The sequence below is a fragment of the Medicago truncatula genome, chromosome 3 (genome assembly GCF_003473485.1).
Source record: "Medicago truncatula cultivar Jemalong A17 chromosome 3, MtrunA17r5.0-ANR, whole genome shotgun sequence".
Lineage (NCBI taxonomy): Eukaryota > Viridiplantae > Streptophyta > Magnoliopsida > Fabales > Fabaceae > Medicago > Medicago truncatula.
In genome coordinates this window covers 52,619,956-52,638,963 of record NC_053044.1, presented here as the reverse complement: position 1 = coordinate 52,638,963, position 19,008 = coordinate 52,619,956, and the positions used below count along the sequence as shown (strand labels likewise).

The following is a 19,008-nucleotide window of genomic DNA, read 5'->3' as shown; positions in this document are numbered from 1 at the left end:
TTGGCATAAGTGACTATGGCACATGTTGCATAGTATATTGATGGAAAGAGAACTTAAAATATTATTAATTGCCACGAAAGCAATAAGTGATCTCTTAAAATGAATTTATAACTTATGAAAAAATAAAATATATAACAAGAGTATTTAGTAATATCATCCTTCTCTATTTTTAATTTGTGTGAATAAAAGATATTTACACCAAGTGTCACTAACAAACTAAATTAAGCTCTTTACAAACCAATATCACGTAAAAAAAAAAAAAAAAAATATCATTGCTATCAAAAGTTAAAGCATCCACGTACAGCTAATACACAGAAAATCGAAATCATACTTTGATTGCCTCTCTGATGTGGGGGTACCGATGAGCCCATCGAGAGAAACCTGCACAACAATTAGGAGTTTAAAAAAAAAAAAAACCTTCAAAAAGCCTTTAATTGATGTTCTAATAACTAAAATAAATAGACATTTACCAGCAGAGATAATCTCAGATAGATCCATATCCGGGTTAGTACCCTGCAATAGATTATAAAAAACAACCAAGTGTTTAAGTAATTATGAAATTAAAATCAATTACAAATAATTCACCACTGAAACATAAAATTTCTGAATAGAGTTCAAGAAGTGGTCAAAAGTGTCGATTCCGATGAAAGGAAAAATCTAGTAAGCTTTCAGAAGGACTATTTAAAATTGAAGAGTATGTACATTCCAACTGTAGAAAATGCATAAGAGAACAAAATGATGTCAAAAGACTCAACCAATGTGGTAACACTTGAAATTTTCAAACAATGTCAATGATATATTGCAGTGCTTTACTCGCTGAATATATATTTATTTATTCAGCAATGGTGAAGATCAAAATTCACATATAACATGTTTTATTGAGCTTACTATATTATAAACAATGGAAATTTAGCAGATGAGATGCCCAGACAGTTCAAATATAATGAGAGGAACAACAATTCAGTTGAAAATAATCAAGTTCAAGGTCAGGAATGACCAATCAGGTTTCTTCGATGATTGTTAAAATGCAATATAGACGTTTTCACTATCTTATTTAGTGACTTCTACTAATTGGATTGATATGTAAATAGTAATACTTGGACACAAAATCTAATGAAGTGACTGCATCTACGTTTAGCAGGAAAATGTTTAAAGTGATCCTACTCGAACTTATATAGAAACACCAACAATTAGCATGGTTCGTTTGTTAAAATATTAGATCAGACTTCATATGTGATGTGATGAAAAAATAGAAAGAGACATCAAAGGATTATCATAATTAAAGGATAATATCACCAAAGTTTATCACACTAACTTTTGTACTATATGGAGTAAAAAGTCCCACTATTTAAATATTGACTAAATATGCATATCAAAGATGATGTTGGAATGAACATATGATAACACTAGAGAGATAAGATAATGATTGAAGGTCATTTTGATACAAATCAGTATTACGAAGAATAAAAGGGACACGAAACTACTGAAGCGAAAATAAATAATTTAATGCTGATGCTGATGCCTACCAATATTGTGCAACAAAATCTACTGAACCTATTCAATAGTATAATTTGATCACCTGTTTTGGTGAAGTCAGACATCTTGCGATGAGCTGATAAAGACTGCTAAGAGTGTCATGGTTGAAATCGGGATAGTTTAAAAGAGCCTCTTCGGATGTATAATCAAATATCAGTGCGCAAATGCTCGTAGCCATCATCCTACTAGACATGTCATCAGTATTTTCTGCAAACCATGTTTCAGTAAAAAAATTTAAACAACTGATTTACTTCATAATTTCAACTCGATATAGAAACAAATAAACATTGATGGTATTTGCCAGAGTCAAAATCAACAGTAGAAGGATAAGTTAGTTTCATGGTTAAATGTTTTGAAGCATTTAATCCAAGACATTGAGAGTTTTCCGATTTTAAGAATCATAATATTCTCTTGGATCCCATGATAAGAAAAATGAGGGGAGGGGAAGGGGAAGGAAAGGCTTTGAGGGGGTGGAAAATATGAGGGAAAATGGAGAAATCTTTCAAAAAATTTAAAAGAGTAGCTTTATAGAGAATGATAAATTAATGCATATGATTACTATATTTTTTATTTTAAAAATAATATAACAACATAGATTAAATTTGAAGAATTCATATAAACCCTCCAAAACCCTCCTCTAATACAATTTTTTAGTTCTCCAAATGAGGAGGGATTAGTATTATGAAGAAAAGTTAACCCCCCAAAGCCCTCCCTCCCCTCCCATTTTTCTCTATTTCTTCCACTTGCTCATTCCTTTTTTCCCAAACCTTCCCCTCCATTCCCCTCCAAACTCACAAACAAAGCCTTAATATCCCAGGAAAAGGTAAGGGTTATTTCCAAAATCCCTACTCTTCAATTGGTGTGGAAGTTTAACACCCACCCGGTTTTTCCTTTTTAGGGATTGATTGGATAAAAAACTTAATTAAGTTAGTTCTACAATCAAAGAGGAAAGGAGAAGAAATTCCGCATATATTCTACAAAGTTGTTTCTGTAAACTATCATGGAAAAAATATAAAATAAGTAGAAACCAACTAATAAGCATATCCAAAAGGTTATTGACCATAATCAATGATAACTAAGTGCATGTAAACTCTAGGAACTTTATTGTTATTGATGTTCATCTGCACTTTTAACAATTTTGACCATAATGCATTCCTTACATTTGCCGCAGTCCACATATCACTCTAAATATGCAAATAAACAAGAAAGCGAACAAGCAAATATAATAGTGCAAAATGAAAATGACATTCATTCTGATGGCTTCTACCAAATATAGTACCTGACCAATAAGCCAATGCTTTAAGAACATCAACAAAAGCTGCTTCATCTAATGTCAACTGCACTTCATCTTTCTGCAGTCCAAAAGGTGCAACTTGTGTCAGGATTTTACACAGATAATATAGTAACAGGGAGCAGGTTATTATAATGAGAATATCACCTTAAGTAGAAGGTTCATTATTGTATCACATGCCAAGAAGACACAACCATCATCCTCAAGCATATGGTGTTTTGACCTAATTAATTTAGCGAGGCAATCAAAAACCTGCAAATAGACCCATTATATTTAGACAAACAAAAAAACTTTTATTAGTAATGTTATCAAATGATTTTGTGGCAATAAATGCAAAATTCATGTTAGAATATTAACAATAGATAGAGTTACGCAATGAGCAGGTAACCATTACCTTTCTATTGATTAATTCTTAAAGGTCCTCCTTTAAGTTAAAGTGCAGATAACAAACTAACCAAAAAGAATGGAAGAGGAAATAAAAAATTAAATATAAATATTGGAACCAGAGAATAACTTACAGACTGAAGTCCTCCACACAAACACAGAGCTTTGCATCCTTCAACCTCCATAGTAATTTGACACAACAAAGGTAGCAGAAAGCAGACAGAGCGGAAGGGCCTGAAGTGAATATTTTATCTAAGCAAAAGCTATTGATGTCCTAAAAGACAAATTGAACAAAAGATCCACGAATAGTTATCTATTTAAAGATACCTTTGCTCATCTGCACCTTCAATAGAAAGCATATACCCTAAAAGATCTTGAACCTTTTCCTTGGATGCAAGCGGTGCTTCTGCAAGATAGCTGAAACAGATACACAATAATAGTTCATAAATCATAGTATTTCCTCTCAAAATTTGAAGTTTAAAGATGTAGAGAACAGTAAAAAAAGTCAACCAAGTTTCAAGTTTCAACCCTTATACCATATACCCTATGCATCAAATATAAGAGAATGTTGTCACAAAAACAATACAAGCGCGAAGTGACAGTGATAGAAATCCTTTTATGACCTGTAAGGCTCCAATTCTTGACATACCATCAAGGTCTAAATTTCAAGCCTGAGCTCTTGCATGAAGAGTGTGTGAAATATAAAAGCAACCTTCAACCTCCACCTAATATAAGCTTCTAGAATAGTTAATCCATGACAAAAACCACCTCTTCTCTGGAAGATGGGCATGGAGATTGGAGAAACAACAAAGTATTTAAAAGACTTCTGTACGGTTTACAATTGGCCTTGGGAAAATACATAAAATTTGTGTTTTTCCTTTCCTGGTGCAACAATGTTTCGATAGAATAACAATTTTAGTCGAGTCATGAACAATATACATGTTAAAATGTCTATCCACGCTGGAACTTCCATGCAACATAATGTGTGACATTAGTAAATAGGATGAAAATGTTTTTGACACATTATTAGAATGAAATCATTCAAGGGAATAATGAAATATCAATGCATGACATTGCACCAATCCATCCAGTGCTTAAGTACAAGTAATGCAAAGAGGCAATATAAAAGATCATACCTCCCAATAATTCGCACCGAAGCAAGTAAATCATTACCTTTCCTTTGGCCATGTTCCTGTAGAATTTCACCATTATACATTGCTGAGATATATTCAGTGTTAAAATTATCTTAAACTTAGATAACTAGTTATCAGAATTACCTTTGCATCTTCTAAATACTCTAGCACAACAGCAATTGTCTCATTAAGTTGTCGAATCAGCTTTGTGAGTGTGTCTTCATCGAGGAGGTTTCCTATAGAGCATTAGAGATGAAAATACATTATATCCAATTCACAAGAACAAGCCCACAGCTTTCAACATTGTCAAAACTAGACTCAAATGTGAGATAAGAATCACATTTCAAGCAATCAAAACTGCAATAAAAACATTACCATTTACCACATAGTTGATGCTAGCAGGAGAAAAGAGTAACCAGTATAACTAAAAGTTGCACAATATTAACCATCACCCTAGATAACAGGAAACAAAAACTGAACACTGTCCCCCTATATCTTGACCAGTTTCAGTTTCTATTTGGCCCAAAATGTGAAATAAACGCACAGCGCAAAAATGTTAATATCTAGAAAATATTTCATAACAACTCACGTCAATACACAGAAAAGCATTTTCCATAGTCTCTTTTATCTGTGTTCTTACTCTACCCAAATCCCTTTAATTTGCTCTGGCTCCTGGCCAATTTCAGTTTCTATTTGGCCCATAATGCGAAAGAAATACAAAGATTGAAAATGTTAAGAGTATCTAGAAAACATGGCATAACATATCACATCACAACAATACACTTAAGTGTATTTTTCATAGTCTCTTTTATCTCTGTTTTCTTCTTACTCTACCTAAATCCCTTTAATTTCAACACTATGAAAACAAATGAAGCCCAAATGTACTGAATTTGAGCAAAGGGACCGTTTTCTGTGTTGTAATTTTTCCTAAAAGTAGAAAGAAAGAAAGAAAAAAGAATTTAAAGGCTAAGTGGATTGCATTTCATTGAATATATACCATCATTTTCACCAACATTTGAAATGAGTTTTATAATCTTCTCCACCAACGAGTAGGCAACAACCACATTTCGTTGCTTAAGAGAATACGCCTCAACAGAAGCTGGAGTATCTTGAGGCGCTCCATATTTTAAATAGGCCAGCTCATTCAGAAGAACAGCAATTTCAACCCTCGACTGCTCCAAGACAAGCAACAGACACCTAAAACCACAACATGTGAGAAAAAGCAGCAACAAGCACTCAATACACGAACTTAAGCCTTAACATTTAACGATCAAAGCTTACATGTTATCTGGAGTTGGATCTTGGCTAATCAACCAATCTTCTCCGAATATGGAAACCATTGACTCAGCTAAAATGAGAGCCTGGAGCCTTTCAGCAGGAGCTGCATATGAATAGCAAATTAAGCAATTAATCTAATTTATTGTTTCCTCATTTTAGCTTAAATCAAGGTTGCAGTATACATACATATGAATGGAACAGAGAAAATGAGAATAAAGGGTAAAATAGTATAAAAAAATATAATTTAGCGAATTGTCAAAACATACCAACATGATTCTGCAAAATGGCCATGATACCAACACGGACATTGGGAACCCAACAATCTTGAGGCCGTAATTTGAGGGTTTGAAGAAGTTGTGACTGAAAATACCAAGAACTGGAAGTTAATTGCATGGAAAATGAATTGATGTGTACATAATCTCCCCAAGAATACAGACAGTCAAACCAAAACAGGCACTTAGGTACAACTATGAAGCACAAACACAGACGCGGACACGGCGCTGCACGTCGACACCGATAAAATTTTGAGAAAGTGACATAATTCGATGTAATCACAAGTGTCGGTGTCGTTCTCAGACACTGGGACACGCCTTCAATCAAAAGAGAGCAATAGAGATACACAACAACATCAGCAACCAAGTCTTATCCCACTAAGTGGGGTCGCTACATGGAAGGCACTATTTTATACAAAACAAAATTTAAAAAAAAAAAAATCAGGTGAGAGTATTTTAACAAGCAAATGCCCGACCTACATCACAAAAGAGATTACTCAATTACAGAAAATATGATCCAATCTCTTATCCAGAAGCAACATGATGAATATTTAGCACAGACAACATCTCTAAATTTACCAAATTCATATGACATACTTCAGTTGAAAAAGCTTTCTTTGATAAGCAGGTTAGAATTCCATAATATTATAGAGACCATATGACTGAATAACAGATTAAGATAATATTACATACTGAATCTGTTGAAGAAAGAATGGAATTAAGGAGGTGGAGAGCATCAAATTTCAAGGAATTATGCAAGATAGCGAACTGCCTTGCTACCACAGCCACCTGTAGAGAATTAAGGCAATAGAAGTTTATTTGACATGAAGCAAGATGACAAAATCAAAATGAAAACACACAAACTCTGAAATACAAATATTTAAAAGCACACTCACAATAACTGAGAGCTCGGATAAGTAATCATTCTGGATTGTGTCTAACGATATCCTGCTCAGAACCGATTGCAAAAGTTTAATGGATATTTCCACCAGATGCGAACCTGCATAATGTTTAATTGTTGTGAATTATGATGCATAGACAAAACCATTGGAATGAAAGTTCATTATTCATGTACTTGTAGATATATATGCAACAGTTAGATGATACTAAAAACTATCCAGGTGCAGCAGACAAAAATATCATACCATCTTCCATAGAAGGCAACTGGGATGCAGCTATTTTGATGCCTCTAGATTCATAAAATCTCGTGATTCCATTTTCTGAAGCAGTTGATACCAAGTATAAAAACTCGCAACATTCTTCAAGGACAGATGAGCCAGATCTAAATACGATATTTGACAAAAATAATAAAGAAATGTCACTTCCTCAAAACAGTAAAAACGAAAGACTTCCGTACATAAAACTAACGTATAAATGTGTGGGCCACACTTTTTTCATACATTGGAAGATGTCAAGTGTCAACAACGAAAGAGAAGGCCTGTAATGTAACTAATAATTTTACTGTAGTAGCAACAAATGTGTGCATTATAAAGGTTTAATAGAGAAGTTTAAATTTTTCACCCAGCATATGAAAATAAATAACTGAATTTTATCCATTTTTTTAAAATCTGTCCCACAAACAGGGTATGGGATATAACCTGATCATAGGGCAAAAGCAAGCACATAATCTAACACGACTAGTCAGCTTGATAAAGAGAGAGAATTTTGAACCAAAAACAAAATATAACAATTTTAACCAAAATACAAAATGAATGCAATCCCTGATACGGTTGTCAACACTCTTTCTCCTTCACACAGTTTTGGTTTGGCATAAATGCAACCCTTAATACAGGGTCAGGAAAATAAATGCACAACAATAACAATATTTTAACAAAAATAAAGAAAATAATAGTACTAGTAATAATAATTTGAAAGTAGTAGTTCATGGTTAACCTTCAATTTAAACATTAATCAATAGTGACAATGTTTAAACCAACAACCACCTATATATAATGCAATCGAGGTAATTAAGTTGGCTGAATAAGTCCCTTTTAATATAGGTGAAATCATAAAAAGTGAGAGGGGAAAATTAGCATAAGTTAAGTAATGTGAAAGAAAATAAAAGAACAACATCATACCGGGTGGACATTACTTCCAATATTAGTGGGATCATGGAAGTCATGTCTTCTGAGGATGCAATCTCTGGAACACGACAAAGGGCAGCAAGAACTGTAACCGACAGGCTCAAATATGCATCCCGGTTGTTGTCCCCATCACTGGATATGGCTCCTTTTCCCATCCCTTTATAGTATAAGATAATGTCAAATAATATATTACGATTTGAATATGGCGGGAAATCATTGAATAATGAAAGAGCAAATACCAGTTCTGAGTAACCGTTCAAGAAAGCGAAAACCAACAGCATTGTAAACCTTGCGAAGTGAGGAGTGATCATCGGCTTTGCAGAACTTGGTGACCAGAAGAAGTCCAGCTAGACGTTGTTCATCTCGCTCTCCTTTCAGTAGTTTCAAACAATCCTCAAGATTCAGACTCGGTTCTTGTTGTGCTTCCTTCAAAAACGTAAATCAAATTTTAAATATCAAAAGCAGTGTTGAAAGAAAAGGAAACAAAGTAGAGAAAGAAGGGGAGACTATTCACCATTAAAAGGCTTCGGTCTGCACTGCAGATAACTAAACAGAACTGTCGGCTTCGGAACTTACTTGAATATCACAAACTGAAAAAACATAGGAATGTATTATCAATTCAATTATACAGTAGATAAAATTATATCTATAGTTATTAATTTGGATTAAAATTTCTAATCCAGGAATTAACCTCATTGGGGCATTTTCACAAACACCTTATGAGCGTTACTATTAAACAACAGAACAGTATCTAGAATTGAAATTAGTTAATAAGAGAATTCAAAAAATTAAACATGATATCTCACATCAACTTCAGCAAGTGTTCTACAAAGCCAAACCCCTGTTTTTACCGGTTTTTTTTTTCTTTTTTGTTTTGTTCTTACTTCTTACAGGTTAACGTGATTTTACTTAAACAAAAGAGACTAGAAGAAGCATTAGAAAGTAAAATAAAAAATGGAAGTTTTGATTAACGCAAATTGTAGGTTAGAGCTCCTTAACTCAAACTTCGATAAGTTGTGAAGGCTTCTTTTCGTTGTTTGAATCAGCTGTAAACAAAACTGGAACACCAACAAACAATGCAATAACGCCTTCAACTTCAAGTAGCGGTGTGTAGCGCCTTCGCGTACAAGAGAGAGACGATTTTATTTTATTTTAATCAATGCTAAGGCAAGGGTACAAGTTAAAATTACTATAATCCTCTCAAAATAAAATGTTAAAACTGCTAATATGAAGTTTTAAAAATATTAATTCTTTTTTGTAAAGGAAAATATTAATTGTTTAAAAATTGTGACTTCCAATAAAATAAACTCAAAGGCATAGCATGATCTTTGTTTTTTAATAAGCTTTATAAATTAGTAAATATGTTTATAAAAATTATTATCTTTTTTTATAAGAAAACTTCTCGAATGAGAGAGAGAAGACAACTTATCTTGTACGTCCAATAAATTATCAAACAAATATTAGTCAATTTTAAAGTGTAGTGAAAACTTCAAGAGTATAAAGATATAACGATTATTTATTTAATAAGATCAAGTGATAATTCTGTATCAAAATATTTTAGTTCCATTTTTTAAATCTATTATGTTTTCTCAATTTTCACATCTCAGTCTTGATAAAAAAAAATTATATACCAGCCTTTAATTATTCTTTTTTTTTTCAAATTCCAAATATTATTCCCACTTTATATTTAAACGTCGAAATCATTCACATAAATTTTACACTTTTTTTCTTCATGTAAGAGGATCCTAATCCATAATACTCCGTATAGTTGAGATACTTTATTATATCAGGGTGATGTTTGAATAATCTTATTAGTTTGCAGCTTATATCATAAACAAAGATAAAGATAAAGTAAAGTCAAATTCTTTCTTTTAAACTATTTCTATAAATTATCCTATAAAAATTATGGAAATATGTTGAAAAGAATTTATAAATATGACATAAGTTGTTTTCATAACCTCTCTTATATAGATAGCTCAAATGAGTAAATCTAATCAATCATAGATCCCATAATTTTTTCTTTGATCATGTTAAGGTTTCCAATTTTTTTCATATAGTGGCAATTTTATAATCACATTTAGGTTAGACTTGTGATATATAATGCTGCAAAATAACTTTGAACCAATTAACCACACCCTATTTCAAGGGTGATGTAGTTGCCTTTAAACATCCAAAGTTTGAGTATGTTATTGGGGTTGACAGTTGCAAGACTTTACACCATGGAAAACTGGTGTTGAAGGGGATAATCATCCCACTATGGATGACTTGCATGACAAATTAAACAATATCTGAAGAGTGATTGGCAAATGGTCTCTCAAATATAATATACCCTATGCATCAATCTATTTGCAATCTTATTCAGCTACTAAACCTCCTTCTCACGGTTTTTCATATTTGCCTTTTTGGTAGCTAACTACCAATGACAATTTCTCCATCAAGATCCTGATGAATTTCATAGTCATACTACTCTATATTCCACTGTTTGGGATTGGAAGGGTCCTACCCCTAATAAGTATTGAGTTTTTCTTTGGAAAGTAATTCATAACAGACTCCTAACTAATGAAGAAGGAAATCTATAAATATATATGGCCTATAGGTAGGGAAGCTAACATATTCATTGTTTGCTGGTGATATCATTTTGAAGTCAGGTCCTTTGTTTATAATTCTTTAGATAATGGTGCTGGAGGGATATGTCTCCCTAGTTTAATTGCTTAATTTTATTTCCTTATTATCAAAAATAATAAAAAAATCATACCTTTAGATAAAATAAAAACAGACCACCCAAAATTTTCAAATTGTGACCACGTCTGAATCTGAAGGGTATGTCACAGGCTTACTATATTCGTCCTACAACCAAGGACAACTGTAAGAGTTTATGAACCCTGTTTTCACCCTCATGTCATGACTTTACAAAGTAGAATCACTCGAATGCGCACTAAAGAACAGCAATCCTTTATTTTATTTTATTTTATTTTATTCTTTAAAATAAAAGGAAAATGCACAATAATGAAAAATATAAAGACGTTAATTTTTATTTTATTTTTTGAAAGGAAAAAGACGATAATTTGTTAAATATTGGGACTGAAAAAATATTAAAGAACTACTTTAAGAAACATCTTATTTTCAGAGATAAAAGATATATATATAAACTTTTTCATTTTGTTGCATCCTAGGTGCTGCAGCTGCAGGCCTTCAAGCTTCCTCATCTCAGTTTTAACTCTGTTCCTTGATCAGAAGCAAAATGTAATTCTTTTTTCACCGATCATTTACTTTGTTGGATCTGCTGCCACCATGATATAAGGTTTTGGTTCTCGAGCTTGGTACTTTTATCACCTGCATTACTTATTTCTAATTCAAGATCGGTGCAGAGTTCATGCAAATTTAAGATTATGAAAAGGACTATTTTTTTAATATAGAAATACCTCTTGCGCTTGCTCTTCAATGCATTAGAAGTTGAAGGATTGCTGTGCCAGTTCCTCTTCCTTTGATTGATAAACCAGTTATTGATCTGTTTCAATTGCAACCCGGTTTCTTGCACCAACCTTGCCTTATCCTCTTCCTGAAAGGAACAACACATATCGAAGATGAACGAAAAATAACAATGATTAGTGGGTTGTGACTTGACTTGTGAGACAGAAAATACGTGCTAACATGTGAACTATTTTGAATGGTTTTATTTGAGTTTATATGCTCTCATAAACATTTGTGAAACTGATTGGATCCATAAAATGTTTTGAGCTTATTTTCGTAAGCTCACTTAGATAACTTATGAAAACAACTCATCGCTTATATGAAAATATAATTGTGCTTATATGATAAACATTTATACAATAAACATACAATTAAGTCGTTTATTCAAACATGATGTGCATGCACTATGCTTGATCATAGACAAGCAAGGACATTTATGTTGCTATTCATTAAATTCATTAAAAAAAAAAATTGAAAAAATATCAATGCTTAGCAAACTAAAATGGCTAAGTATGTTTTGAATCTGAAAAAGGATTTCATAATTTTTTTAGTAAAAGTCAATATAGAGTTCTTACAGTAGGATAAGGCCACTTTGAATGTGATTGCCACCAATCTTTAAGTACTGAGGTTGTGTCACCAGGAAGTTTTCCAGCTCGTCTCTTGCGTAAAATTTCCTCTCTTATGTCCACAATTTTCTCTTTATAACCCTACAAAAATAAGAACAATATAATCTCTAATACACGTTCCGAAACACGCTTAATTTATATTACTATATATTAGCTTACATTAATTCATGTGAAAGTGAATCCTATATGAGTTTCACTAGACAGTGAAAAATGTATTGAAACTTGAAATGATTGTGAATTGTGATGAAGAATAGTATATTAAAATAGTATGTAGTTAATTTAATTACTAGCTTTCCTATTCAACATTTAATGTAATCCATGAGGGCCGTACCTGTTTCAACTCATGCTTTAATTCATGTCTTACACGTTCCATGAGGGACCTCTCATTCTCTGTTAGAACAAGAGGACCAAATCCTCCCATGCTATTATCTGAACCATCCAAACCTCCATCAAACAGATTAACATCACTGTCTACTTGCTCATCTTCATCTTCAGACATTGTTGCTCCTGTACCTTCCCCCGGTGAAACTCCTGTTACGCATGTGGGGATAAACATCACTTTAATTAGTACTCATATCTAATGGGAAAAAGTGCTGTGTGCTTTTGCTGTTTATTATGCGCAACAAGTTAGCTAATCTTACAAAAAGTATCTATATTCAAAGTACATGATAGTTTGGCAAAATAACATGCAAAAAATTAAGGACAATTCTGTCGAAAAAAAGCAAGGGCAACTGGGCCATACAGTATAACTATGATGTTTTCAATACATTTAGAACACAGAAATTATGACCATTCTATCTTACTAATAAATTATTCATTATTTGGTTTAAGATCAATGTTTAAATGTTAATAAAAGTTAACAAATTAAGATTTGAAGTTTCCCTAACCCAAAGTCCAACAATTCATATGGGACAAGGAAGGAACTTTTAATTCCTGTAGCCATGTTCCTCCTTTGACTACCAGCCATTAATGGCTTGATTATTACTACTATTTCTTGTTACACTGAACTTTGCATATTGATTAATATCCAATTGGAAAAAGTGATGTGTGCTTTTGCTGTTTAGTATGAACAACAAGTTAGCTAATCTTTCAAAGCGCATAATAGTTTGGCATAATAACATGCTATGAGCAAGGACAATTCTGTCAAAAAAAAACACAAGGACAACTGGGCCATACAGTATAATTAACTATAACGGCTTCAATACATTTTTATTTATTTATTTTACTAAAGTCTTCATTCTTCATTTCAATACAATACATTTAGAACACAGAAATTTTGACCATTATATCATTATAAATTATTCATGACGTATTTGGTATAGGATTGATGTTTGAATGTTAATAAAGTTAACAAAGATTTGAAGTTTCCCTAACGCAAATAATTCATATATACAGGACAAGGAAGAAACTTTTAATTCCTGTAGTCATGTTCCTCTTTGACTATCAACCATTAAGAGCTTAATTATCATTTTATTGTTACACTGAACATTAATGAATATTGACCTTGTAAGAAAATTTGAAAATGAGGTTACAAGTTACCCCGTATAATTCCTATTATGAGAAAAGTATAAATAATATCCCAATCTGAGAACCCTATGGCCTATACTGAACCGAAAACATACTGTAGCAGCAGCACATATTACTCCTATTTTTTCCTATAAAAACTTTATTCGTGTAATTTTTCTTTAGGAATAAGAAACAAAAATTTGGAAAAATTACATTTCTATTTTATCATGCATAACCTTTATTTATTAAGTTAAGATGTAACAATCAATAGAAAAAGAATATATTACTGTACCTGTTAGACTTTGTAAGGACTGTTCGATCTCCCAACAAGCCATTACTGCTTCCATTGCATGGACTCGGACATGTTGTTGGAGCTGTTCTTTGAACGAACAAAGCAACAAAACATAGTGCGACTGCAACATCAACGACGAAAATTTCAAAACCGTAACCATACAACAGAAACTAAATTCTAGCACTGACCAAAATTTGTGTCTACAGTAACTGGAATCATATTCCATGACAAAAATAAAATAAAACATAATTACACTCCATTGGCAAGGATTTATGTATGGAAGCTCGCATAGACCACAGAAATATTGTTGCAGAAAATTAAAAATAAGAATCAAAACTAAAAAGATGCCATACAAAAAAATAATGTGATTAAAAGAAGAAAGTAGAAATCAAATAAAAGACAAACTCCCTACATAAACATGCCACTTAAAATAAGCTCAATAGGTCAATTTCATGTTAAAACAAACTCAAAAGGTCAAAATTGAACCATTAGCTTCCTTAATTATTTTAATTAATGAAGTTTAATTAATAATTAATCATCATTCTACTTTGGACTTATTTTTAGTCATTCATGGATAGTAATACAAGTGAGTTAAAATTGAAGTTTTGCACAGAAAAAGAAAGCATTTCAAATTCAATACGACCCACAGAGACAGAAAATTTTGCAAATCAATTTCCATCCATTAATTGACACGCAAAAAGCTTTAAAAAAAAAAAATCACAATATTTTGTAATTATTATTGAGAAAAGTAAAATACCATGAAGTGGTCGAGTTGTTTATTATCATCGTTATCAAGCATGCCCTGTTGTCCTAAGGCAGAGTACTTGGCAACAACATTCTGCGACTCTGCCAGCTGAGCATCGATCCTGGGCAACTGGTCAACCGGCGTGGCGATTCTTAAACACGACACGTGTGCTGATAGAAGCTGTTCATACAACGGGTGCGCCATTATTTCACCTTTGTGTTTCGCTTTCTGCCAGTTCATCACTCCCTCCGCCGTTGCCTCGCCGCTTTCCTCCGCCTTCATGCCGGCGCCGGTGACGTCGTCGATGACTTCGCTATGGTTTCGGTGGAGGATAGGACGAGAGAGCCATTGACCGGAGGATTGGGAACCGTTGTTGTTGTTGGTGGCAGTGGCGTTGACGTTGGTGTCGAGGTTGCGAAGAAGGGCGTTGTTGAGCCAGTTAGGTGCAGTTTGGAAAGAGTGGTGAGGATCGGAGGTTGGTTGTTGTTGTTCTGTGAAATGGTGGAGTGGGTTGTCTTGGTTGTGATACGCCATAATATATATATATAAATATATCTATTGATTCATGGTGAAGGAAAAGTTGGGTGTGGATAATAGAGAGAAAGAAATGGAGAAAAAAAGGAGGGAAGAGAGAGTGTTATGAGTTGGTACTAGTGTGTGGTGTGAACTGTGAAGTGAACGTGGAGTATCAATAAATATGGTTAGAAAGGAGATTGGACAGAAAATGTAAAGAAGAGGTTTTATTTCTGAGATGATATCAATACAAAATTTGTCCCGGAACTCCTATTTCCTTTTTCTTTTGTAAACAAATCGATCACATAAAATATTTTTTTTTTATTAAAAAAACGTGTATGAAAAAAATGCTCCTTTTTGGTTTAAAAATCAACAATTACTTGACTTACATCAATACATTCAATGTTTGACGTAACTATTAACTCATTTTATACGTTGTTTTAAAAATAAAAGAAAGAGATATAGTTTATAAATACTTCTTATAAACACTCTTCTTCGGTGGCGGAGCCAGGAAAAAAAGTTAGGGTGGACCACAAAAATTAATCATTGAAAAATTGTTTAAAGTTTCGCAAATTAAACCTATAATTTAGTTATTTAAATTTTTCGGATGGGCCATTTTTCATATTTAGAAAAGATTGGTGATAACCAGTTCATCGAAATATAAATCTTAAAAAGAATTAAGTTTGGAATAGTAATCCGTTTCCAATTATCTGTATTCCCAGGACACTACACCGGGAATTTGGATCAATCGAAACCTAAAACCGACATAAAATTGTATAAAGTCTTGCAAAATAGACCCATAATTGAATTATTTAAATTTTCGGGTGGGCCATTACACCACTTTGCAGAAATTCGGATCAACCAAAACATAAAACCGACACAAAATTGTATAAAATTTCGCAAAATAGACCTATAATCGTTGATTTTTTTACTTTTCTGGGTGGGTTGTGGCCCACCCCAGCCCATAAAGGGCTCCGCCACTGCTCTTCTATCACTATTTTTTATAGCTATCGAATATACTGATATATTTGATCAATAGGATATACCACTTCTTTAATAAACTTAACAAGAAAAAATATTCTTAACTATACGAAGTATGATGTAATATAACGAAGGTGTTGACTTTGAAAAAAATAAAGTGTTGACTTGTATTTTGATGATCATAGTAAGTATAGAAAAAAAACTTACTAATAATGGATGAGAGATGTAAATATCGTCGTCATTGTGAGCTTGGATATGTTGGTAGGTAGGGATATTGTATATTTTAAAATTTGATTTTTTAGCTACTAGACTATATGATCTAAAAATTAAGGTCAATGAAAGAAGGGAATTAATTTTTTAGCAACATTATTATAATTTTGAAAAAATAAAGTAAAATTTTTCTTTTGAATGTCCCTTTTTAAGAATAAGTTTCTATTTCACATCTTTTTACAAATTATTCAATTATTTCATTCCGTCCTTTTATAAGAGACAAATGAAATAATAAAATATCTAAAAAAAATAGTCAGTAAAAATTGATATATTTGATCTATATTATAAATAAAATGTATAAATGTTTATTGACTTATTTGTCTCATATAAAAAGGAGCAGAGGAATTACAATATCGACAACTCACTAGAAAATGTGGTGTTTTTCTCATCCTCAAAGAAGTACGCAAAAACTCATCATAGCCTATCATCATTAACTACGAATGAGTTATGACAATTTTTTTTGAGTATTTTCATTATTTTTTATCTTTTAGATTTTTAAAATTTTAATATTACGGGTTAACTAAATTTAAGGATGCTAACATTGACACTTTGATGATATGAATTTAAATAAATTTCATTGTGCTAGACTCCTTGGATTGTTTAGACAACAAGTTGCTTAGTTTCTTTGTATGTTTTTTCTTTGGGCAAATGTTAACTATTGCTCCAGACACCGTTTAAGGACCTTAAATGAAAATTTTTATGAAAGTTTGTGTAATCAATACTTTAGAAATTGAAAATTTAGCCATTTTTAAAAGAATAATTAGTAAATTTAGCATGTTTAAAGAATGTCACAGCTTCTCGAAACACTCGTTAGCAAGACTATTTTTTTTTCTTTGTATAAATATACTTTTGTTAAGAATTATTTATAATTATGAATTATACATATATAAGTATAATCTTTGGATATACTCCGTTCATTTTTAACTATCATTTTTTGACATTTTAAACAAACCAAGATACTTAATAAATGTTACTTTTTCTAATACAATAATTTATATTTTTATTATAATAATCTTAGTCATTTAATATATTATTTCAAATATTTTTCTCTCCTCAATAAATAACTAAGAGTAATGTTGGTAAAACAATATTTATTGTTGCATTGAACTTTAAAATTGACAATTAAATAGAAACAGAAAATTTCTCCAAAAATGATACTTAAAAAAGAACGGAGGAGTATGATTTGATACGTAGTTATAGTCCTGGCCATTGAGAAGTCACAGGTGGGTTGGACAACTTGTTCCACTTGGAAGAAAGAAAGAGGGGACCATCTAAGTGAAGCACGCGCCTAGAATAGCTGATGAAGTCTATCTATGTGGCGTGTTTTGTGGGGACCATCCTTATTTTTAACATCACTTAACTGCCGCCGGCCCAATCAATATGGACGGACTCTTCCCTTCACACATGTGGTCCCACCCCTTTGTGGAGCCCACTTTCAAGGGGTCCAGTCCACTCCATTAGGACCATTACTCATTTTCTGCCCCACTTTTTCGGAGAAAATGTTCGATTTTCATTTTTCCTTCGTTTTTATTCAAGAGAAAATGTTTGTTCTTCACGCCAATTTGTCTCCTGCAACGACATTTTTTTTTAGAGGAATGTTATTTGATCAACCAATTTGATGACAACTTATTTGATAACCATAATTTATAAAGAAAAAGTAGTATTGATATGGAAATCATAGCAATAGAGAGATAAAGTAAAAATATAATGTGTGTATGAGAGAGAAAGTTGTCACAAAAGTTGTCATCAAATGGATGTTCAAATATCATTTTTTTTTTTTATGAGAAATGATATTTCTACACCTATTTTGTGATAATTTTTTAACAACTTTCTTTCATACTCACGTTATCCTCTTTTTATCTCTCCATTATTTTTAACCAATAAAAAAAAATTAAAAAATAATTGACATAAAAAATTGTCTTAGATATTTGTTAAAATATTACTACTTTTTTTATATCATGCGGTCCTATCTTACGCTCAATCTTCTCTATTTGTTTGTTTTTTCAGATTTTTCATCACCATTCCTAGTGATGTGTATCAAGTGAATTTATATTGATCAAAGAAATATCAAATGAACATATACAAGAGTCACAGATAAGATGTAAACGTGATTGCTGAGCAAAATATTAGTTAATGAACTAATATGTAAAATGTTTAAAATTTAAAATTAAGATGTGACGTCTAATTACGTTTGTATGATTTATTCAAAATTCAATGTAATGATCCTTGATTACTCTCGTGATCCAATAATTAAAAAAAAAAAAAAAAAAAATTGGTATCTGATCCATGAACCGACTAATTCAAGGGAACCAACCCCACCACCCACTTGCGGGGGTCCCGTTTAAAGCCAGAGCAAAACGCTATGTATGGACTTAGTCCACCGAAATTGACACCAGAGAGAATCGAACCTGATATCTTTGGAGGAGCAAACTCCAAGATCTCAAGCCAACCACTCGTTATCCAATAGTTAGATCATAAAATATTATATAATAGGGTTAATGGTGCTTTACCCCCCTGTAAAATATTTTTTTTGATTTACCCCCTTGTAAAAAAAAAAAAAAATTGGAATACCCCCCTAATAGGTCATAAAAAAACGACTTTTTTTTTTTTGCAGAATTTTTTTTGT

The 19,008-nt window shown here is 32.1% G+C and overlaps 2 protein-coding genes across 4 annotated transcripts; both read right to left on the bottom strand.

Annotated features, from left to right (window-relative positions):
- Positions 1–130: 130 nt before the first annotated feature.
- On the bottom strand, positions 131–9,128 carry LOC11429952 (neurochondrin). The gene is made up of 19 exons (XM_039831825.1): positions 8,978–9,128; positions 8,493–8,568; positions 8,218–8,404; positions 7,973–8,135; positions 7,040–7,176; positions 6,791–6,894; positions 6,588–6,683; positions 5,889–5,982; positions 5,626–5,725; positions 5,342–5,541; positions 4,489–4,580; positions 4,348–4,403; positions 3,539–3,628; positions 3,346–3,445; positions 2,975–3,079; positions 2,816–2,888; positions 1,580–1,743; positions 471–513; positions 131–381 (listed from the first exon to the last, which is right to left on the bottom strand). The coding sequence occupies exons 2-19, from the start codon at positions 8,493–8,495 to the stop codon at positions 326–328; spliced, it is 1,863 nt and encodes a 620-aa protein (XP_039687759.1). The 5' UTR covers positions 8,496–8,568; positions 8,978–9,128; the 3' UTR covers positions 131–325.
- A 1,857-nt stretch (positions 9,129–10,985) lies between these two features.
- On the bottom strand, positions 10,986–15,389 carry LOC11426748 (homeobox protein knotted-1-like 3). Of its 3 annotated transcripts, none has more exons than XM_003603281.3 (6): positions 14,631–15,265; positions 13,874–13,994; positions 12,407–12,606; positions 12,025–12,156; positions 11,401–11,537; positions 10,986–11,311 (listed from the first exon to the last, which is right to left on the bottom strand). In XM_003603281.3, exons 1-6 carry the CDS (start codon positions 15,150–15,152, stop codon positions 11,308–11,310), a joined length of 1,116 nt encoding a protein of 371 aa, XP_003603329.1. In that variant the 5' UTR covers positions 15,153–15,265; the 3' UTR covers positions 10,986–11,307. The 3 variants fall into 3 exon arrangements, with proteins under 3 accessions (XP_003603329.1, XP_003603330.1, XP_024634929.1); XM_003603282.3 differs by having other exon boundaries at positions 10,986–11,326; positions 14,631–15,152; XM_024779161.2 differs by having other exon boundaries at positions 10,995–11,319; positions 14,631–15,389.
- Between the last annotated feature and the right edge of the window lie 3,619 nt (positions 15,390–19,008).

Bases quoted from the DNA above. Each gene is read 5' to 3' on its own strand.
- LOC11429952 (XM_039831825.1), bottom strand. The intron at 3,629-4,347 runs GTATGATCTTTT...TATCTGTTTCAG, and splicing joins TCGGTGCGAATTATTGGGAG to CTATCTTGCAGAAGCACCGC. The intron at 3,446-3,538 runs GTATCTTTAAAT...TATTCACTTCAG, and splicing joins GAAGGTGCAGATGAGCAAAG to GCCCTTCCGCTCTGTCTGCT.
- LOC11426748 (XM_024779161.2), bottom strand. From the start codon at position 15,152: ATGGCGTATCACAACCAAGACAACCCACTCCACCATTTCACAGAACAA. The intron at 12,607-13,873 runs GTACAGTAATAT...CATGCGTAACAG, and splicing joins GTCCTTACAAAGTCTAACAG to GAGTTTCACCGGGGGAAGGT. The intron at 12,157-12,406 runs GTACGGCCCTCA...TTATTTTTGTAG, and splicing joins TAAAGCATGAGTTGAAACAG to GGTTATAAAGAGAAAATTGT.